Here is a 23,081-nt window from a genome sequence, read left to right on the forward strand (position 1 = left end):
ACATGGAAATTCTTGCTATTTTGGTTTCGATATTCTCAAAGATTTATTTTTTGTCTCGTCTCTTGTCAACGTCTCTTGGTGTTGTTTCATAAATATATATATATATATTTTTTTGTAATAATCTGTGGACTTTTGAATACATTAACATATGTATATATGTAACAATACGGCACATCTCACAGACTGAACAGACTGGAGACTTTGAATGTCTCACAAAGAAGCCAAGTCTATCAGAGAGCCCAGTCACCCACAACACAAGCAGCAGCATATCTAAACAGAGCCACATAAGGCAAAGCCGCATGTTCCCTTGACCCTGCATCCAATAAGGTCTTGTTAATGGTAAATTGGATGAGTGTGTGTCCAATTCTCCATTTCCTCAGAGGTGTCTCAGCAGCAACAGCTGCTACCAATGGCAAAGCAGCGTTTTTCACACAGCCCCCTTTTCTGCCGGGTGACTGAGGTCTTTCCAAAATAAGCTCATACACATGCAAAAATAGATAAATGAACATCTATTGCAAAGGGCACAGGATTTAAAGAGAGGTCCAACAGGGGTTGAGTGCTGAAAGAGGCCGGCGAAACATATCATCCAAAACTTATAAATGGGCCAATGAAGCAGTAAAATGAGCACTGCAGCAATGTCAAATACCCATGATACATGATCTACTGTGGACCTACAGGGCTGATCCAAACAAGCCGCATTCTGTCTGATGACAATGACAGGCTACAAGAACAGCAGCTTGTTTATTTTGTTCAAATAGCATTTCTTCCTGTGACCAGGGCTTCATGTACCTATTTGTTGTAAAGCAGAATGGTTTTAGGACTTAGTTAAATAAAAATAATTTAAAAAAAAACCTTTCTTCAAACATTTGGGGCAAGAAAAAGTATTTTTGTTTTATGAACAACCTCTAGCCAATAATATTTATGTGTCATGGCCTGTTTTTAAATTTCCCCATTTCACAAAACTGGTCCATTTTGTACAAGTCCCTATAGTGGGAAGAAGTTTCTAGAAGTCCAAACAGTATTGTAGTTCTAATTTTTCAACAGTCTCTGCTCTACCAGCTCTTAAACTGTGATGATGAAATTAAAGGATTTGCCTTCATTGAAAAACTATTCTGAGGACCAGAGAAACCTAGAACCAGACAACTTAGATCAACACTAGATGCTCAGATTAAGTACTTTCCAATTCAGATTTATTTTACGAAATGTTAAACTGTGTAATTGGTCTGAGGCCACAAATAATGCAAACACTGGATTTAAAAAAAAAAAGAAGCTTTTAATTAGTTGTTAATAACCTATTTTGGCCATACCTTTATGGGTTGCCAGGTGGCCATTTTGCATTCTTTTTGAAGTACTGTCTCAGAGACACCCTCGAGCAGTCCGGCTCGGCTCGTCTTGGTCCGGCACGCATTTTGTGTTTTTGTTTCCATACATTAATCCCGGGAAAGATTCCCAAATAACTGATCCGTACCGTCCCACTTTTTGGGACCCTTATGTTGGGGTGCCAAGAATATTGAGCCAACCTGAAAAGGTGGAGCGAAACACTGCAGTCCGCTGATTGGTCGAACAAAATCGTCACTTCCCATGTGACGTTGGCAAACGAAATTCCGCTGTGTTTAAATAATTGACACACAGTTGATTGTTTACATCTGTATTTCTCCTCACGGCACACAGCCTTCTCTGAAACAAAGCTTGATTGAGTTTTTGTAATAAAGAGTCACATGCCAGAGACAGAGTACATGAATTGCTGGATGTCTTCAATTGTTGGTTTTGTTTGTGTCGCGTTTTTCTCCTTTGTTGTTGAATTTATTAGTTAGCGGTTAGCTGCTATTGCGTGATGCTATTACGTAGCGGCTATCGTCACCCGGCTTACACACCGCCTACCAAATAGCGCCTGGGTGAGTGTGGAAACACAAACGGGATCAGGCTTAATTGAACCAAACCATACCAAACGAAGGCTTATGTGATCAAGTCAAGAAGTTCCAGTAACTGCAGTTTCTCATATGGCCACTTGAGGCTGGCTCCAACAGCAAGTCCATTTCAATTACCGTAAATTCCGGACTATAAGCCGCTACTTTTTGGTCACGGTTTGAACACTGCGGCTTTTACAACGATGCGGCTTATTTATGGATTTTTCTTGCGGGACAATGAGCTTGTGCCGCAAAAAACATTTGTCTTCGTCACATCGGATCTTAATATCAGTCATTTTGCGCTTCATGCACGCACCCTCTTCATGGAAAACACACGGAGAAATGCATATGATGCAGCTTTCAAGTTAAAGGCGATCGACCTGGCTGTCAAAGAAGCTAATGGAGCTGCTGCACGTTAAGTTGAAACTGACAGCGACAACGAAAAAGACACTGAGGAAGTGAGTAATGAAGTCATTCTGAGGCAGTGAATGGATGGACTTTTTCTTGTGAAATGTATTACGGTAATCTTTTTCATCAGCCGTGTTACAGACACTGTTTGATAAAGGACTTCGTATTTGCGGATGTTACCGGTAGTACGTATTTACGGTAATTAAAAGTTAAAACAATGTTTTTGTGTCACGTCTTTCTGTGTAAATAGCTCTTGTTATAACGTGGACAGCTGCGGCTTATAATCAAGTGCGGCTTATATATGTACAAATACATTTATTTACTTATTTTTAGCCGGTGCGGCTTATATCCAGGTGCGCTCAATAGTCCGGAATTTACGGTAGTTCTTATATTAATATTCCCAAATTTACTGCAGAAACAAACTGTTAACAGTATTGTAGTGATGATAATTATCAATTTAAATTGAGGCTTAAAGTTTTGCATATAGTTCCGTGTGCAGTGTCAGGTGGATGCTGCTGGCTGTCTGCTAAATTCAATTATGCAAATTAACCTCTTAGCCATTTTTAATGTTTTATGTTTTCTTTTCTAGAATTGTTCATGCAAGTACTCAGTTATCAGACTTTGTTTGACTATGTGGTTGTCTGAAAACTGTGTCCTCTAACTTTTATAGTTGATCTATATTCTAGTATTATTTGATCATATTTTAGAACTAGATTGAAGGTTCAGTATATGCTCAATTGATATACCTGGCTTGGATCTTGAGTCTTAATCATTTTATTCTGTGGGAAACATGAGGATAAATCAGATCATATACTATCTAAACAATAAGCCAAGGGCAACAGTCTTCTTAGCATTGATAACTCCGCATTTTAAGACCCGTTGCTCCATTCCAGCGCCCACGCATGCAGTGATAATATAGTAACCTTTCAAACCAGAAAACAAAAATGGTGGCAGTAAATTTGTTGGATTTGTGGCCTCAAAAAGACAGCCCTTGTATGAACCGGAGGTTGATGTCACAGTGGCTAAGTCCGGTATCTATAGTCATTACCATAGAGTTGAAGCTAGGTTTTATTAGCCTTTAAGAACATGAATAATTATCTAGGGATTTAAGAGGCTTTATAAACTTACTTTTAGCAGCTCTGTTAATGATTTAAGTACAGACCAGTAACTAAGTTTAAATGCATGCATTTACTGTAACCATAATGTGATGACCATATTTTGTGTCATTTTAGTGTCAATTTAAGAGTTGCAAATATGAATATCAGCACAAGTAAAGCAGGAAGACTGTTCATATTTTTGCATATATTCAATATTCTTCATTTAATTGTGTCACTCTCTTAGTCCCTCTCTCTTTATCTTTGTGCTCTGGTGATCAGCTTATTATGGGCCTTTAAGTGCTTGACCAATCAGGTTCTGCCACGACCTCTCTCAACCAATCATCTTGCTTTTGTCAAATTTTAAAATCCGTTCTCTTCTCTACTCAGTCAGTGCATTATTTCAGTGTTAATAACTTTGGTAATGTCATATTTTTCCATGGTATAAATGTTTTGTGCAATTTTAAAACGTACATTTTCCATTGCATACAGCTGCTAGCATTGGACCAAAAGTTTGTGTTGATTAGCATAGTAATTTCATGAAATCCATATCTCCAGAAATACTAAAAACACGTGTCAAGAAGCACCAGAGAGACTGAGTGGGAGACAGGAGGATTAACAAACTGGTGAACAGTCTGTTTGTGTGAAAGGTGTGTGCCTGGAGGCAGCTCCCTCTGTAGAAAGATGTGCACTAAACTGAACCTTGTTGTAAACATCACGTCTCGATGAAGTGTCTCAATCTCAGACACTCACGTCATTTTGGCAGCCAATGTGCTGTAAATTGCACACTGTCCAAACTGACTCAGCCTATCAGCTTGCTTGATGCTGTTTGATAGGAGTGTTCATGTTTATTGTTCTGTGGATATGACCTCTTTATTTGCTAATATGTTCAAATCTATAATGAAAAAGTGTGTGTGCTGTGCCAATTGATGGTTTTGTTGAACTATGTGTACCCAAACCTGCTTTAATATTTATATACGTTACATTTTCTGTGGACATACAGGCTCTGTACTTTGAGTGTTAATCATAGATAACTAATACACCCATATTTTAGAAAACTTACTTCATAATGCTTTGCATACTTTGGAGGGTTGGTTCAGTTGGGTGTCTTAATATTTGTGTGATTAATATTACATTTTGGATTTCTGTTTTTTTTGTGCAGTGACACCTTAAAAGACAGGTATTATTATGGTTAATCTCTTCTTATATGATAACACTCTCTTGCACATTTCCTCTCTGAGCTTCTTTAGCTCTCCCTCTCTGGCCCTTACTGCAGGATTCAGAAAACAGGCAGGCATTGAGTCCAGAGCGAGCAAATCTTCATAAATCCTTCCACAGTGGCTGCCCCTCTTCAGACTCCACTGTACAATATCTGTCTTCATCTAGGAGAGCACAGACCCAGCCACCTGCTTTTCCTCTGTTCACCCCCCCCTCCAAGCTTTGTGAACTTAATAAAAGCTGCCATTAAGCAGCGCTTCATCTGTTTGGGCCCTAATCTGCCTTATAGGCATCATGTGACCACATATGCAGGGCACACCTGTCGTGTGTGTTCCCAGCTCCGACTGCTGTCTCTCCACACTCACACTCAACCTGTTCCTGGCACATCAACTGACTGCATGTCAGGGATGGTTCCATGCATACACACCCACCACACTCATAATATATACATATACCCACTACACAAGTCGCATTTAGTATATTTATATTTGCGACTTCGAGATGTTTCTTGAGAAGATAAAACAAGTATGTGAAAAGATGTGTCGTGCTTTTTTGACATTCAATAGACACCAACACTGAAAACACGCCTAAAGTCATTCAGTAGGTTTTTATTTCACTGAGTGAAAAGCTCAATCTTTGCATCAGACATGCAGAAACAGAAGAACAACATAAAGCACAATGAAGATGAACAGCACTGTATCCAAGTGGAAATAAGCAATAGCACAAGAAGGAGAAGTAGTGCTGAGGGAAACAAATTCAAGAGTAGAGAGTTTTTAAAAAATTGCTTCTTTGTCTACTTTTCATAAAAAAGGTCTCATGAATCTCGCCTAATTGAACGCTAACGGGAGATGGCTTTTAGTCCAAAAGTGCAATTTATTTGACAAAGTCTAAAATGTTGCTCTGTCAATCCACTTTGCTGCAGTAAGCAGGGAGGCTTTCATATTACATTACTCCAGCAGAGGAAATACATCTTAGTTTAGCTCCCCACAACTTTTTAAAACCATCCTTTACTCTGTTAATTAAAACTGTAAAATGATCTGTCATTTCAACAGCAGCCTATGCAGGATTTGGAGGTCGTTTCCGTCTGGTTTTTGTGTAATATAATTTTCATGTTTATTCTTTTTTTTTCTGGTAGATTATATACAGGATGCCAGCTGGCTGACAGATGGTGATGCCTTTACCCGTTTTTTCTTCTTCTTTTTTTTTTTTATTACAAAAAAAAAAAAAAAATCACAAGGAAGAGAAGGAGGAAGGACAGGAACAGCTGTAGTTGAAAGGACAAACAGAACCAGCACACCGGCCACTGGGTGACATGAGGGTGTGGGGGGAGAACCCAGCAAATGGCTCAAGGCAAAAAACAAAAAAGTTAACTAAAAATGGGAGAGCCATCTTGTAAGCAGAAGCATGCCTCTATCTCACCAATGGTCCTAAGCTCCGATAGGGTCCTCGCACCAGAATATCAAGCTTGAACAAAAATGACCCCTACAACAAATATTGTTGATTCCCTTACCTGCACTAATGCAGATTTTACATTTGTTTGTTTTTCTGACAATTAAGTTTCCAAGTTGAATTTACAGTGGAGCAAATTAGGGAAAAGATGTACAAGGTCATGAAATATGAATCGGAGCCGTGAGCAGCTGGGACGAAGCCACAGGTCTGTGTTCTTAAGGCTATGGCCTATCCGTCTCTCTCAGGGAGACACACACACACACACACTTACATACACACACACACTTCAGTAGTGTCAGTGACAGATACAAAAAGAGACAGAGATCACTGCTGTGTGTTGTTGTCCAAAGGCTGAAGCACTATTAAGCACTGCATGTGACGTTATAATAATTATAGGTTCTTTATTTTCAACTTTTTACAAATCCTGCTATGTATACACCCTCTCTCACACACACACGTACACACATTAACCGTATTCAAGTGCACAACGTCTCCTAGCCCAGTTATCTGAACAGATGATGAGAACACAGAAGGAGGGTCATAACGCCTCTGCTACGCAGCAGAGTCCCAGGAGACAGTGCAGTCTGTGAACAAGGCATGCCCACAGCAAAGTAAATATAAACCCAATATTTTAATTGATGAGAACAAGTCAAACAAAAGCACACATATGGAAAAATAACATTGAACCAAACAAGTTAAATAAATCAGAAAATTCAATTAATGAATGAAAATCAGTGTATTTTAGTTTGAGCTTCAGACAGTTTGTATAAAGAAAACAAATCTGCAATCTGCCAATGCTACAGTATGAACAACTTTCGCAAAAACCTGTGATAATAAAAAAAAAGGTCAAGCACACAAGCAAACTATAATGAGACTATTTGAATTCTTAACTTTTTATTATTCATTTCTCCTTTAACGTTTTTTTCTTTTTAAATGAAGCTGTTCATCAAAGAGCATTTTGTTCATATATAGTTATTTTTTTACAGAGGAAAATACTGTACAACCTTTTTTTTTTTTTCTTCCCAAAACAATATCTGGAGGAATAGCATCTACACACATTATTATTCCCTATATTATATGATCATTATTTCCAATGCCAAGCTCAGGAGACAACTCATGATCAGTGTGTCAACTTCTTGGTCGTACATATTCGCTCAGTCGTAATCAGTGGGGGTCTTTGACAGATTTATAGCTGACTTCTACAGTAAAGAGATCGCTGCCGTGAGCTTCTTTAAAAAATTTCAAAAATCACAGTTCATATTAGTGTTTCTTAACAGAGCGCCACTTTTTATGGCGCACTCATTTCCTTTTTTCTTCTTCAAACTGTCAAATCACAGAAGCAAAATAATAACCAGTCTTTAAATAAATCACAAAACGACAGTTCTTTGTCACACTAACATCTATTTTTGTGCATTAAAGCAAAAGTGAACTAAAACAATATCTTTAAAGCAAATTCCCTGTTAAAAGATATATATCATATTTTTTTCAGACGGTAAAAATGAACCTAAAAAGTGCAATAACACCCTAAAAGTTTCTCATTGGAAGGTCACATAAATATTAAATAAAAACCGTTACAACAGGATGTCAACCACATGAATGGAAAACTGGTCTGTAAATTTTTAAACTTAAATCCCACTTCCTCTGTCGTCCACCTCGCTGCGTCTGAGTGACCCATTTTTTCCTCTGGTCAGTCGCCCACCCACCCCACCCCCCTTCACAACCGCAGAGCATTAATCACAACCTCGCCACTTTACAGATCGATATGCTTCAGACTAACAACACAACAAAACAAAATTGTAAAGAAAAGATACAAATGGTAACAAAAATATTTTTTTAAATATGCTTATGAGTTATCTAGCATCATGGTCAGCTAATATAAAAGTGCACTATCCACACACAAACTTGATACCTCCGCAGGGGCCGGGGCTTAATTACAGGGGCTGAGCTTGGTTTAGGTGCTAGTGAGTGTTTCTAGCAGAATGTCACAGAGAACTGTTGAGACTGCAGCTGAGACCGACCAAACATTAACTGGTCAATTCCACTTGTCATTGAGAACGAAAAAAACAGCTGAGAGCGACGGGAATGAGCAAAAAAAAAAAACCCCTCCCTTTCCCTCAGTGTTGAATAATAATAATATTAATACAGAAAAAAAGATCAAATGTTTCATCACATCCTTTTTCCCCTTTAGTGATTCACATCCCTTTTTTCTTCGTAGTTCGGGCGGTTCATCAACCCGTGCCAACAATTTCCTTTTGTATATCATCTTTCACACACACACACACACACACACACACGCACACACACACACACTTACATATATAGTTATATAGAGAGATTGTTTTTGTTTTTCTAATTTTTTTATCCACACAAAAAAGTGAAAAAAAAAATAAATTAAGTCAAACATGCACACACACAAAAAGACTGATGTGTAGTAAAATGCTTTACATTGCTGCTCTGTGTGTTACACAGAGCCTAATTCTGTGTCTCCGTTCATTCTTTTTTTTTTTTTAATGCATAATTGAATTAACAATGTTGGTCATCTTGTAAACATCATCATAAATCATTTTAGGCCATCATTTTCTCCACACTGTTGTTTTTTTGTTGTCATATGTAGTCTCTAAACATGATAAATGAGGCCACTTTCATTGTTTGTTCATAGAACATAGGCTTCCTCTTCAGTTCCTACAGTCTCACTTAGTTTTTTTTTTCTCTCATGGGTCAGCGTCATGCTTTTCCAGTTGGGAAGAATCAGTGTGGTTAACGGAAGCATCAAAACTGTCGCCATTGTTCTTTTCACCATCGGGCTCTGCCACTGAATCATCATTTGAGTCGGAGTTGGGCTCCTCCTCCTCCTCCTCCTCTTCTTCTTCATCCTCCTCCTCTGCATGTGCCTCCTCCTCCGGCGACAGGTCATCTTCAGCCTCTCCGGATGTTCCCGTTGTGTCGTCCTGAGCTGTTGACAGACCCAGCAGGTTCCCATGGTTGTGGCCGTCGTGCTCTGTGTCTAGGTGTATCTTCTTGCTGAGGTCTAGAGAGTCGCTGAGACCCAGACCGGCTGCGTTCTTCAGGAAGAACAGGGAGCTGCTGTTGTCCGTGCCCAGGTTTAGGGAACTGTCCAGGCTGATGGCGGAGGGCGTGTACAGGTGGTTGTATTCAGACCCGATTCCGCCTGTTGGGTAGAGCATTGAGCGAGTGTTGCTGTTGATGGTGTGTGACAACCCATGAACGCCTCCAGGTGAGGATGTAGAGAGACCCATAGAGACTTGAGGGATTGCTGACACACCTCCACCCAGGTGGTGCAACACTTCCTGTTTTGGTGACACGGACGGCAGTTCACCGCGCTCCTGCTTTTCGTGCTTCCTCTTGTGGGAGTCCATCTGGGACATGCCTACCACTGTGTGCTTACACTCTGGGAAGGTGCAGTGGAAGTGGGAGCACTTGAGCTTGTATTTGCAGTCAGGGACCTCGCAATCCACACTGGAGCTGAACTGGCAGAAGCCCGCCGCGCTGATCACATCTTGCTTGCCGTGGTGCTTGCGGTGGGCCGTCACTTTGGTGCTGTCGGTGCAGCGGAAGCCGCAGCGCAGGCAGTGAAAGTGGGTGCTGTTGCCTGAGAACTGGCAGTCGGAGAAGTTGCAGCTGAGGGACGATTTGAAGCGCTTGAAGTCATCCAGAACCAGGTTGTCCACACGGTCGTGGTGCTGCGCGTGCTTGTACATGTGCGTGCGGCCGCAGAACTTGTAGCCGCAGTTTTCACGGGTGCAGTGGTAATGGGTCACCTTCAGAGAAAACTGGCACCCCGCATCCTTGCAGTTCTCGTAGAGGTCGTAGCGCCTGAAGCCCTCCAGCATCATACCCTCATCGAGCATCTTACGGGAAGATGCGGTCTTGCGGCGTTTGCCGAATGGTGACATGTCTTCGATGATCCAGAAGCGCTTCTTTGAACCGGTGGCAGTGGGAATGGAGATGGTGTTGCCTGGAAGAAACGGAAGGAAGAACATTCCAAATAATCAGCTGATTGACAAAGGAAAGCCCTACAAGCAGATAACAAAGCAAAACCTCCATTACACTCTAATGTGCAACCTTACTCAGCCAGAAGTTGTTCACAGCTGAGTAAGCACAGCGAGCCACAAGGTTTTTATTCCTAATTCCAAGAATGATTAAAGGAGAGGGGAAATGATTGACTTTGGAACATGACACTTTTACAGGGTGTCTTCTGCCTCCAAACAGAGGCTGAGCTGTGGGTCTTAACCTACCCTCTTATCTCCATGTTGTTTTATGAGGGGCACCCCCCTTTCGCACCACCCTGTGGCAACTGCTAATGATGTGATCCCTTTTCAGCTTAAAAAGAAGTTGTGGGCCTCGATAAAACTTGATTAAACATGGGGCTGCTGATGTAATAACCTAAACACGGCCCAGGCTTTGTAATACAGGTGCCAGATTTAAGTCAAGTCAGTATAAACATTTGTTTGTTCCCTTTTCCCACTCAGTAAGAAAACACATTTCATTATTTATATATCAATATTGTTCTTGTTACATGCTGGAAAGCCTCTTTTATTTGATCATTTTCCCACAATAACGGTGCAGAGATCACACAGTTAAATGCTGCATAGGATTTAATTGAGATCAACAGCTGCAGTGTTGGTTTGCGCCGGGGATAAGTACCTGCAGCATCCTGTACTATAGGGACATCATTTTTAACTGGAGACGGAGTGGCAATGATGGGGCTGAAAGCTGGTGTGTTGGTTGGCATGACAACACTCCGAGTGGCTCCCAGAGAGGCGCTGAGCAGAGAGTATGACAGACAGGATGGAGAGAGGAGGTATGGGAGTGAGGAGAGAGGATGTCGGAGAAGAGCAGGAGAGAGGGATGGGGCCTGGGACTGGAGGCCAGGCTGAGGAGCAGAGTGAGGAGGAGGAGGTGGGAGAGGAGGAGGGGAAGGAGGAGGTGCGTTTTGGGAGGCGCTAGTGTCAGCAGGGGTGGTAGGAGCAGAAGTGGTGGCAGGGCAGCCTAGTCCTGGAGAGACAGGTTGACCAGAGAGGGTGAAGGACAGACAAGGGAGGAATAAACACACACAGCCAGGTACACCCACAAAAAACAAGGACCAAATCACACACACGCACACGCACAAACACACGGAGGGATGGGAGGTAAACAAGGGAAAGATAAAAGATAAGAGAATGATACAAAATGAGGCCCATTCAAGACAAGTAACCCAAACACCGGCTAAACAACAATGATGAGAGTAGTGGATAATATTGGCAACAGGTGGAGAAATGTGATAATCAAAGGTACGCTCAGATTTAGAAAAAAAAAAAAAAAAAAAAAGCTTCGAGAAACCCTTTTAATTCAGTAAGTTTAAGGGAAAAGAGGCTTGTTCTCCTTTCCCTCTCTCTGTCCCACAATTCAACCCACTAAAAGCACTAAAGTAGACATAAAGCCACAGGGTGATCTCTGGCCAAAGGCAAATGTAATAAGCTCCACACTGTGCAATAACTCAAACTACTGATGTGCAAAATGGATGTTTTATGACGTTGACCAGGCAAACGGCAACGAATCTTATCAATGACTCAGATCACAAAAATACAGCATTGTCATCCAGCACATATAATATGACAGATGAGTCATTATGCTTTGGACTTTATGTCAAACCAGGTAATCATGAAGTTTCCGATTGAATAATGAATGCAATGACAAGTTGCCAGTTTTTTTTGCTAAGGCAGATGAGTTGGGCAGAGTGAAGCTTGATACTAAAGTTCAGGGTGAAAAACTTTTATTCTTTGAGTCACTAAACTAGTTGAACGATCTACATGCTGACGCCTATTTACATTGAGGTGATTTTTCATGGGTTTTCTTCACATGTTCTCACCTGCTGGGGAACCATCAGGACCTACAGGTGTGCTGGTGCAGCTCCGGTCCTGGTTGGAGGATTCAGAAGAGAGGCCCAGTGGGCTGCCTCCTCCTCCCATGTAGTCCATGTAATCGTCAGTTTCATCCACAACGGAGGAGGAGAAGCCGGAGTTGATGCCAGGCTGGCAATGCCCAGACATCATGCCGGATACATGCTGCATCTCATCTGCCCTCTGACTGTGTGACATCACCTGGGGAAGATATGATCGTCAATGTAAAGGGACACCGGAAACAAACCTATCTGCGTAAAAACTTGTCATTAATGCAGGTGTTGGCTTTTGGCATACAGTCAACTATTTGTCAAGACAACAAAAGGATTCTGAAAGAACGAACCTTGCACATCTTTCATTATTGAAAGGGTTCATAATAAAAAAGAACAAAGAGAACTAGAAAATCCACATGTTTTAGTTCAAGTTTGGTACATGATGTACCACAGAGGTTAAATTAGGAAGTGAGGTACAGCCCAGTGTGAAAACAACATCTTAAATCGATTTAACAGTAAAGCATTCTTTTTATTCAACACAGACACTTTATCTCTATCCTTATATCTGACTTTTCAGAAGGTCAATCAATCAATCAATCAATCAATCTTTATTTGTATACGCCAATTCATAACATGTGTTATCTCAGGTCACAGGTCACAGCAGGTAAAGGACCTGACGGTTAACATTACAAAAGAGCAGGTTAAAAGACCATGCTCATCGTTCAGAAGGTAAATCTGATGGTAAATTAAAAAAAGATTAGAGAATGCTAACCTTTAAAAATACAAATACAACCTAACCCTAAACCAAAAACATAAACCAGGAGTCTTAACAAGAAACTGCTTCTGAAATATTTGTTGTATAAACGACTTGTTATTCTTGTTACATAGGGCGTGTGTGACATTTAGTGCTGTTAAAAAAAAGTTTTCTTTTGTATTTAAGAACACCTTGAGGAGTTCAGCCCCTCATTACCATCTTGAGACTGGTTCGTGTCACATATTTGTACCTGGGATGGAACTCTGTCAAAGTTCTTCCCCAGCATCCGCCTCATGTGTTTGCGAGCGTGTGACGTCATTTGGTGCTTCAGCAGGAAGGAGAACTGGCAACCTTCACGGATGCAGTGGAAGTGGCTGTTGACTTGGTTATATTTACAACCTGCAAAGTAAAAACCAGAAGCTTTTGTTATCTTTTGTCCAGCAGATGAATGTATTCGAGTATCAATGAGAGACATCTGAAAAGAGCTTCTTCACCAAACACACGTTTGATACGATGTTGTGATTGGATAAAACACAAAACAACATATTTGTAACCTTTCTGTCATTTCATGATATAACTGTGGCTTCAGAGGGATTGGGTTTTTCAAAGTGTTTCGGGGTGTACATGTAGGAGGAATATTAGATCACTCCAGTGTCACACTGAGCAAGTCAAGGCTTCTGTGCACTAAACCTGTGGAGCTCTTTTATTACACTGACATGCTTTATTCAATTAGGAATTTACATAAATAAATTCTCATTTTCTGTGGGCCAATAATGCACACACCCCTGCAAACCAAAGTAAATATACAATTATTACCATATTAAATTCATTTTTCAAAGTATCTCCATTGTCATTTTCCCTTTTGTTCTCCATTGTAGTGCTGCCTGCTGCATATTCTTCTCTTCTTTTCTTGTGTTTTAACCGCTCTAGCTCTAATTGCTTTATGATTTCAAATTAAATGAATGTTCCATTTTGTGCCTGTTAATCAAATACCATTATATAAAAGCAGGCAGAAATAATTGAAAGAGTAACATGCTGGGCAGGTGCTAGCATGTCAGTAACCATGGCACCCTGTTTAAGAGCACAACACGTCTGTGTCATCAAATAGCTTTTGCACACAAAACATTTTAAACACGCAAAGTTGAGCAAATAACAGTAACCCCGTGACATGGAGGGCCTTTTGTGAGACAGAAACCAGGTAACATCATCAGCAGTGTTCAGTTTAATGTTGCTGCCATGGATACTGGCAACCCATCAATTCTTTATGACTGGAGTGCGAGCGATGGTAATCCTTTCTATTTTTTTTCCCCGAGTCCAAACAATACAGTTGGCAGATCAGGCTGGGGACAAAAAACAGCTGTTTAGGGCCTGTTTTTGTTTGCTTTGTTTCTGTGTTTTGAAAAGCTTGTGTAACCGCCGGAGAAAAAAAAAAAAACAGATCACTTTTAATTCATTTCTGTGTGATGGCAGCGGTGGCTGTGAGGCGCAGCTTCACAACACAAACAGGCTAAACCAGACAAGCCGGATAATTAACAAACACAAACCTAATTGCTCATTTCTGACAGGGGCAAAAGGAAGAAGAAAACAACCTGGATGTGATTGCCCCCTTTGACATTATTGCTCATATAGTAAAGGCAAGACCACCTTTGGGACCTGAGATGCCACTGTGAATATGCAGAACACAGCAACAAAACCTATGAGACAGACTTGTTTCATGCCTTTCAAACAACCGAAAAAAGAACAACACCCTGTTTGCTGACATTGGTCTCACTCCCTTCGCAAAAACAACCAAAATCAATCCACATCGTTTTCAATTTAACACTCTCTAATAAGCTGAAAAAATATACATAAAGCATTTATGCTGACATGAAGGGCTTGTAAGATGATGTACAGGATCAAGAGGCAAGACTAAAACGTATTACAGACTATAAACTGTTAGAGAGTTCTTTTTTCCTTACCCAGTCTCCCACATTCCTCCCTCTTGGTGAAATATTTGAAGCCATTGGCAGCGCGGCGCTCTGCTTTCTCATGCTTCTTGACATGCCACGGCAGCTTGGTGGTGATGTTAGTGACAAAGAAGCAGCCTGGGCGCAGACAGTGATAGTGGCCCCTCATTCTGAACTCACAGTGCTGCAAGAAAGAAACAAATGATTCAAGTCAAATGTGATGATTTTGATTTTGATTTGTGCACAAAGTTAAACACCACATCGATTCTTTTAAAAAGAAAGAATATATTCCCAGATTTCTAAGAATGATCACTCTTTATTTCCAGGCTTTTCACAAACACCTTCCTCAACTTGTGTCTTTACACCACCATCTGTTTGTGAGGCCCACATCCCAAAGGACTGGGCAAAATGAGGTCTGCTCTGTTCAGGCAATGGAGAGACTAAGGGGCGAGGGGAGGAGGAGAATGAGGACGAGGAGGAGGAGGAAGGGGGGCTTTTGTGAGGGGGTGATTTTCGACACATTAATGAATTCATTTAAACGGTTTTCCAAATACGGGCTCATGAGAGCAGGCAAGGGCTGCCATTTAGGTTTCATTTGCGAAGCATTCCCCTGATTTTTGCCCTATTCCAGACAGCCTTGTTTACTGTGCGAGTGACAATGATTTATTGGGTAATATCAGCTAAATTGGCCTTTTCTGAGAGGAGAATGCGGCAGTCAAAATGACATCATTGACATATAAACAGACATTACTGGGGTGAGTCGACTGTCTTTTCCTGCAGAGATGGAAGACAGGGAGCAGTGCTTGTGAAAGCCTTGAGTCAAATAACCTCAAACACCGGTCTAATAGATAGCATACTTCATGCTTAGAAAACTCTGGGGGATGACAGTAGGTGATTCAGCTCCTGGCTCAGTTATCAAGCTGCACTCACCTGGTTGGGACACAGACACTGGAGAGAGTAGTAGGAAAACTGGTCGCGGACATTGACCAGGTTGTTGTTTGGGTTGATGTGGTCCAAACAGTGGGACTCTGCTTTGCCAGACGTTTTGCACACATACTTGCAATTCCCAAACAAGCAGTGGAAGTGGAACTTGTTTGAGTACTTACAGTCAGTAGCCAAACAGGGATCACTGGATGAAAAAAAAAGGAAATACAGTTAATTTGACAACTGGCCAAATAGGAAAATAAACACACAATAAAATAACTAAAAATAACTCATGTTAATTAATGTATATTTCTTATATATATTCTCTTTCTTACTTTTCCTGGAATTGCAGGAAACCAGGTTTAACTTGTGGTTTAGCATTCTCCAGTGAGGTGGTGGCAAGAGGGGAGTTGGCTGGCAGGTTAGGCATGGAGGCTGGCATCTGTGGGATGCTGCCGGTCAGCTGCTTCCAGGCCAACAGGGAGGGAGGAGGAGAGCTGTAGCCACCAGAGGAGGTGAGGTGCGCAACATCCATGGAAGGATTGTTGGCAATAGAGACAGGAGCAGCAGGCTGCAGCGAGGCTCCATCACTGGAGTCCTTTCCCTCCCCGAACTGAGGCTCAGACTTCACTTTCAAGGTGGCTCGGAGGTGGAAGCTGAAACACAAAAATAAATACAGGCTCATTTTTAAGTTGATGAACATGGCCATGTTTTGAAATGTTTTTTTCTTCTTCCATATTACTAATAGCTACAGTGTGAAACTCACTTGGCATGTTTTATTGCCCCATCCACAGTACTGAAGAGTGCACCACAGTCCTCCACCATGCAGTGAAAGTGCACTTTCTGAAGGAAGTCGCACTGAGCCTCACAGAAGTCATCAGTGTCAAACCTGGCATAAAGACATAATGCCGAATGTAAATATATTGCCTTCTCAAAAAAAGCAACAAAGACGGGAAACATTGTTTGATCACCTTCTCACGTTGAAAGTTGTACTGTAATTTTAATTTTCCCACAAGATGTATGTCTTTTTCTGAAGGCGTTTCCTGACATAGTAATTGTATTTACAGTACAGTATGACGCCTTATAGGCTGACTGTTTACTCACAAATGAGTCACCTATTTCTAAATGATTGAGACTACAGTAATTTGCTGAGGTTCCTTCATACCTGCGGAGGTATTTTCTCCAGATCTCAGTGTGTTTTTCCGCCATGGGCCTCTTCAGTAAACTGTTCAGATACTGTGCAGCCTCTGGGGCGCTGCTGCCCTGGCCCCCCTCCAGCTCTGCTTTCAGGTTCATGGCGTTGAACAGGGCAGGGTTCACCTGTGACATCTACAAAACACAGCGAGATAAACAACAAGCTGAGTGAGCTGAGCATAATGTAAGATGGGCACTTGCATATGTTAGCGAGTGTGAGAGTTAAAACAAAAAGAAACACAAGCATTTGGCGAAGCAAAAAAGCAATGCCAGATTTACAAACATCCAGGATTTTGCTTGAGTGCAAGCCAAGCGTGCTTGCCAAGCCTCCTCTGGGAGAACAGTTAACCCTTTTATGTGAAATGGTGACTTGAATAAAAAGCCCCCAAAGCAGGTCTATGTGCTCCTTTTACAATTTGTTTTTTTAACTGCTCAAAGGAGAGCAGCTCTTGAATAACGCTCTCCGAGGGAGAGTTTAAAAAAGATGACACGTGTGGAGGGATGAGGGAGAGGAGGTCTTGATCAGTTGTCTGGGGTAAAAAAAAAAAAAAAATGAAGGCTGAAATGCCATTACATCATCAATGTGATGGAAACCACCTTGCACATTTGTATCAATCAGAAATGATTTATGATGTGGACATGTCCATTTTAATCTTCACAAAAAATAAATACACGTTTAAATTTTCATTCGCTTCCATTTACACTTGGTAAAAAATGAGGGTAGCGCCTTCCCGTCCCCCCTCCCCTCCCTGACTTTTTAATCAAATAATTTACAAACTCTATAAATAACTGTAGAGTGAGGTGGGGGAAGAAAAAGTATAAAGGAGGAGAAAAAATGGTCGGTGAGTTCAAAGCAGCTCATCAAAAAACAAACATCTCTATATATCTGGCTTGGCATCCGGCTACTGCTTCATTATATTAATTTGTGAGAGGTGCGGTGAAAATTACACGGTATGAAAAATGGCTGGAAAATTTAAATGATACAAACTCATCTTATTAGCTGTGAAACATTAAAAAACAAACAGGCCCCTCCTTGTCTTGCTAATTTGTCTTTGGATGAAAGGCGTATGATTGATGGATCTTACCTTATTCATAAGCGAGGATAAAAGAGATGTATTCCCTGGTACAGGGTGTCCGTTTGATTCATTACTGGAACAAGGAAAATGAACAATGTTTAGTCAAGATTTGCATGAGAACAGTAAATATTACTATTTATCACACAAGGTGTGCCTGTATAATGAAGAAGAAAAATGCTGTCTTCTTAAGAAATAAGATCTACTGTGAGTAGGAGGAAAGATTAGAGACGCAGATTTATACAAACACCTTTCTCACTCTAAAATAGAGAAATATGTTGTGGATTTTAGGATTGTGTGCACAAGTTTTTGAATCTCTATTTTTTATTTTTTTTACAAATAATTGCTGGTATTACCATGCCTAACAAGAATGTAGAAAATCCTCTATAAATAAGGGAAATCTTATTTTCTTTTTAAATAAAGGCAAATGTGTACATTTAGAGGATGAAATGGACATTTTCCATGGAGCATTAACCCTGTCTGTGCCAGTCAGTTGTGTACCTGTGGTCTTTTTTGCTCAGGTCCAGACTGTGTTCCTGCGTTGAGTCTTGGGAGGCCCCAGAGTTTGTGTCCACGGGCTCCTGCTTCACTTGAACCAGATTGAACTGGCTGGATAAAGTCAGCTGCCCATTCCCTGAGGATCAAACAAGAGAAGCAGAGGAGAGAGGAGACAACAAAGTTATTGTTGGTCAGCATTATTATGCTCTGACGAGATCTAATCTGACTTCTGCCCAGGCCCGAAAAGAATACTCCGAGTGATAATTATTGCGAAATTATGTCAGGCCGTCAAACCTTTTAAATGGTGATTGAGAGGCGGGAGATATGAGGAAAAAAGACTCCTTTTTCTGCAGCACTTGTCACAACTCATTTGCCAGGCTGCCTCTTAACTGGTCATTAAGTGAGATGCTAATGCTGAGGGAAAGTGGCAGTCTCAGATTGGCCACCCCCCTCCCTTCCCACCTTCCCAGGCTCCTTGTTGGCCTGACAACGGACGGCAGCCAATGCCACTGAGCGTACCCACAAGGAACAGGGGTGCTATGTCGGTCAGATTGGAGCTGACAGCCAATCAGATTGGTTCAAATAGCGTGACCTCTTGATCAAATTCTGCTCTGAATAGGTATTCAGTTATGCTGACAGGAGAGTAGAAATGATATAAATAAAGACCAGGGGATGACTTTGGGTAAAGATGCTGACAGGAAGGGGAATTCTGCCCCACCCCCCTATTCCCAAGGGATGAAATATTAATTTGTCCTCAGGCTAAAAAGAGAAAGCAGGGCTTTTGTTGTACATTAAGTGCTGTTTTATTTTTAAAAAACCACAACAACAAAAAAACTTGACTTGGAGGAGCGACCCTTGTGTAGTCTCTAAGACGCTGTAAGGCTGCAGAGCACCAGGGGATGGGATCTGTTTGGTAAGGATCTGTTGTTTAGGAATGATGGCTGGTGCTTAGGAATAGTGACAGGCAAGGTCATGGGCAACAGAGTGTGTGCCCTTGGCCCTCAGCCTGGTGAGGCCTCTCTCCTTTTTCTTGCTCCAGAGAAAATAAGACCAGCCTATGTAAGCAGGAATCTGAGCAGAGTTCCCCCGTGCTACAAGATGACCCAAAGACATATCAAAGAGAATAGGAGTGGAAAAGCCAGTCCTGGGTCTTGTCAGCTGAAAGCTAGTAGATGGGGAAGTGTCAGTGTCAGTGTCAGTTCAGTTTGACAAAGGCTGAGGTTGGAAAGGCTGGAGGTGGGGTTTGGGTGGGGCTATAGGAAAACAGCAGTCAAACAATTTTGCGTCTTGTTTGAGCTTTGAGGTCACTGAATGCTTACAAAGTCTCGGTCCGGCACTTCTCCTCCCCTCCCCCATTCTGTACACGAGTACACCCAAAATTAGCTATCCAGACAGATCCATCCCTGTCATTGACAATTAAATCAACTCTCAGTCCAAATGAAAGCACTACATCGCAGCATTACACAGAGAGCAGCCACTCTCTTTATGATCTACATATGATCAGCAGGCAGATTGGAGCATTCCTTCACGACATCAGACAATAAGAGGAACATTTAATGTTGATTGTAATGCAGAAGTCTCTTATTTTCTCGCACATCAGGATGTTATTTTTTTTCTCTCTCTTCACCAAAGAGGGGGAACAAATGAGTGTGACTCAAAGCAGATTTTTTTCTGGAAATTATCCAGGAATAATGTATCACCATGTAATTACCCTGGATAAGATACAGAGCCAGTGAAAGATCATTTGTACTGTGTGTCTAATTAGTAAACCCTTCAGAGCCTATGAGAAAAAAAACACTTAGGGGTAAATTAGAGCAGAAAACTACACTACTGAAAAAAATACAACTGAGAAAATACTGAAAGCAGAAGGAGGGAAAATGTCAAATTCACCACAATGGAGGTGAAGTTTCACAACCTCATGAAAAAACTCAACTGTGTGAAAAATAGCCACAAACACAGAGACTTTTCTCACACCTTTTAGATAGAGAAGCACAGACCACTTCCTTCTCATTTTAGCCCCAAAATGAGCTGTTCACACATTTCATGAAATAAATAAGAGAAACAAAACTAAACCAAACTTTAAGGTTCTGGTTTAGCTTTTAGATAGAGAAGCTGCTTTTATTATCCAGACGAGAGATCTGAAATGCAGCATCTCAGTGAGACAAATAGGGGTGGTGAAGGCGCCATCTGTGGAGGCCCCACCCTCAGTGGGGGCCTTCCCAGTGTTCAGACAACCTGCTGGAAGCCCAGAGGTGGAGCTCAGCCTGACAGCATGCGCTCAGCTCGGCTCCCCGGAGCAGCTGCCCAAGCTCTCTCCCAGGGCCTGTCCTGCTCCAGGAACACCACCAGGAATTGTAATCCTTCCCAGTTCCAACATCCGGAGACGCTCCCCCTTGCAGCCCTGATTACAATCGGCACCCCACCTGCTTAGGCTCAGCACAGGAGGCCCCTCTGCTACTGAATGCAAAATGATGCTCTGCAGTGCATTATCAATTTAATGTCTTTAACTTCATTTTCATTTTCAGAAGCTTTGTTTTGGAGCCATATGATAAATACAGACAAGGCAATTACCTCCAAAATTTATGTGAAATGTGTTTATGCTAAATAGATATTGCAATGTTTTGTACAAACAGAAGGTTTCTAGAAAGTCAAAATTTGTGTCTTTACTGATGCATGCAAGAATGTCTGACGTCTTGTATCAGTAAAAAAAATAAATAAAAATTCTTCCTCAGCTCGGGTGCATTGAGTCATTTCTGCCTGAGCGATTTCTGATGTTTTATCAGTTTGCATAGAGGATACGGAAAAGCAAAGGGAAAAAAAAAAGAAGCTATTTTTTTTTGTTCTTGCTATTTCTGCACTTAATTTCATTCCACCTCCATTTGCTTGGAACGAGCGCAGACATAGATAAGAGCCCAATGATGAGGAAACATGTTCAACACAAACCCCAGGAGCCCCCACTCTGAACATCATAAGAGACTTTTACAGGCTCTACTCTCCCCTGTCAGCGCATTTATCTCCAAATGGATTGTAGGTATCTAACAAACGATCAACACAATAACAAGCCCAGAGCAGAGGACCATGCCTCCGGTATGTCCCTGTAAGCCTGAAAGCAGCAGTTTTTTTGGCCTTTTTTCCCCCACTGTGGGATAGAGAGAGAAATGACCTCTGATTGCACCCTCCCCTCTCAGGCTGTAGTGGAGCAAAGTCTGCACAGAAAAAAAAGGTTGTGGCTTTTGGAATGCTTGCTTTATATCTATTTAGATGAAGTTATTTTTTGTGAGAAACTTCAATAATTTAGTCTCTATGTAGATAAGCAAAGATCCCCTTAATGTTTAAAACTCAAAGCCTTTATCCACAAGGCATGACGTTATTAACAGGGTAGTGTTGTATAGTTATTAGTTGGGTATTTCCAGATGAATAGTGTTCAAATTGCTTATTTTTTCAGACTAAAAGTTGTAAAAAAAAGATCATAAATTAATTAAATGAAATGGCTAAAAAAGCAGAAGTTCAAATATAAGGAGTCAAACTAATCACTTCCATGATTTACCAAATGTTTCTTTTAACATTTTTGACCGTGAATACCTTCCATTGTAATATGATCCTATGATGAATGATAACTACATGTACAGTGACTGACCTATGTCTGGTTGATTGGAGGGCTTCAGAGCAGCAGCTGCCAGTCTCGCCATCATGGGCGAGATCAGACCTTTGCTTGCCGAGATCTTCTCCATGATGGAGGAGGTGGCGAAGGAGGTCGGGGTAGATGCCACGCTTCCATCTGACACCGGTGTGGAACATCCCTGGGTCAGTGAGTCAGTTGGCATGGAGTGGGTTCCAGAGGATACTGCTGAAATCAGGCCAGCGGCTGGCAGAGGTGGTTGGAGAGGCAGCCTGGGCATGAGGGGGAAGAACGGGTTGGAAGAGGCCAGGGCACTGTTGGAAAGAGCAAGGGCCACAGGCATATTGCTGGGCAGAGCTTGGGAGAGCAGGGTGGACATTCGCTGGCCTGCGCTGGGCAGCGAGGGTGCAGGTTTGAGGGCATGACCAGATGCAGAAGAGGAGGAGACTGTGGTGGTGGGTGTGGCCAAAAGGTGGGGCACAGTGGTGGACTGCTGGGTCGTAGGCGAGGCACTCAGGCTGGAGTTCTTGCTGCTGATGGCTGAGAAGTCCATCAGGTCATCGTTGCTTGACTCCTCTTGCTCGTCCTTTGGTGCCAGGTAGACGGAGGAGAGGCCCATAACACTGGAGGAGCGGATGTGACGCCGTTCGTGTTTGCGCTTGTGGGAGGTCATCTGGCTAGTGGAGGTAAAGGTAAAGCCGCAGCCGGAGCGGATGCAGTGGAAGTGGTTGGTTGCTTTGCTGTACACGCAGCCTTCGTACTTGCACTCCTCATACTTATAGAACTTCTTGAAGCCATCTTTGGCGTAGGCATCATCCTTGATGTGGTAGCTCTTGTGCTTCTCAATGTCACACTTGTTCTTGAAGGTGAATGTGCAGCCTGGGCGCCTTAAAAAAATTATCGAAAATACAAGGAAAACACATCAGTACTTCATGGAGTTATGGAGAGGGTCCACATGATTTAAACACTTTACAATGGAGGGATGACAACTGAGCCCGTTCAGTAACACACCAGCAGCTCATTGACTCGTCACCATCTGCAACCTTTCCCAGAGGGATACGTTCTTGGTCGGGAATTTGATGAATCAACCAAATGTAATGATAA

At 41.8% G+C, this 23,081-nt stretch overlaps 1 protein-coding gene across 5 annotated transcripts in view; it reads right to left on the minus strand.

Annotated features, from left to right (window-relative positions):
* Positions 1-6,940: 6,940 nt before the first annotated feature.
* The window catches only part of casz1 (castor zinc finger 1), a 74,302-nt gene continuing 58,161 nt past the window's right edge, over positions 6,941-23,081 (minus strand). For 4 of the 5 annotated variants that reach the window (XM_079359601.1, XM_079359600.1, XM_079359599.1 and 1 more), the window contains exons 8-19: positions 21,996-22,864; positions 18,362-18,494; positions 17,873-17,936; positions 16,759-16,922; positions 16,360-16,482; positions 15,929-16,249; positions 15,600-15,798; positions 14,682-14,853; positions 12,974-13,122; positions 11,946-12,177; positions 10,742-11,092; positions 6,941-10,052 (exon numbers count right to left, since the gene is read on the minus strand). In XM_079359601.1, coding sequence (XP_079215727.1) covers positions 8,788-10,052; positions 10,742-11,092; positions 11,946-12,177; positions 12,974-13,122; positions 14,682-14,853; positions 15,600-15,798; positions 15,929-16,249; positions 16,360-16,482; positions 16,759-16,922; positions 17,873-17,936; positions 18,362-18,494; positions 21,996-22,864 — 4,042 coding nt within the window. In that variant the 3' untranslated portion in view covers positions 6,941-8,787. The remainder of the gene's footprint in view (positions 10,053-10,741; positions 11,093-11,945; positions 12,178-12,973; positions 13,123-14,681; positions 14,854-15,599; positions 15,799-15,928; positions 16,250-16,359; positions 16,483-16,758; positions 16,923-17,872; positions 17,937-18,361; positions 18,495-21,995; positions 22,865-23,081) is intronic. The other variant, XM_079359602.1, reaches the window with a different exon arrangement.

Source organism: Symphodus melops (assembly GCF_947650265.1).
Source record: "Symphodus melops genome assembly, chromosome: 13".
Taxonomy (NCBI): Eukaryota; Metazoa; Chordata; class Actinopteri; order Labriformes; family Labridae; genus Symphodus; species Symphodus melops.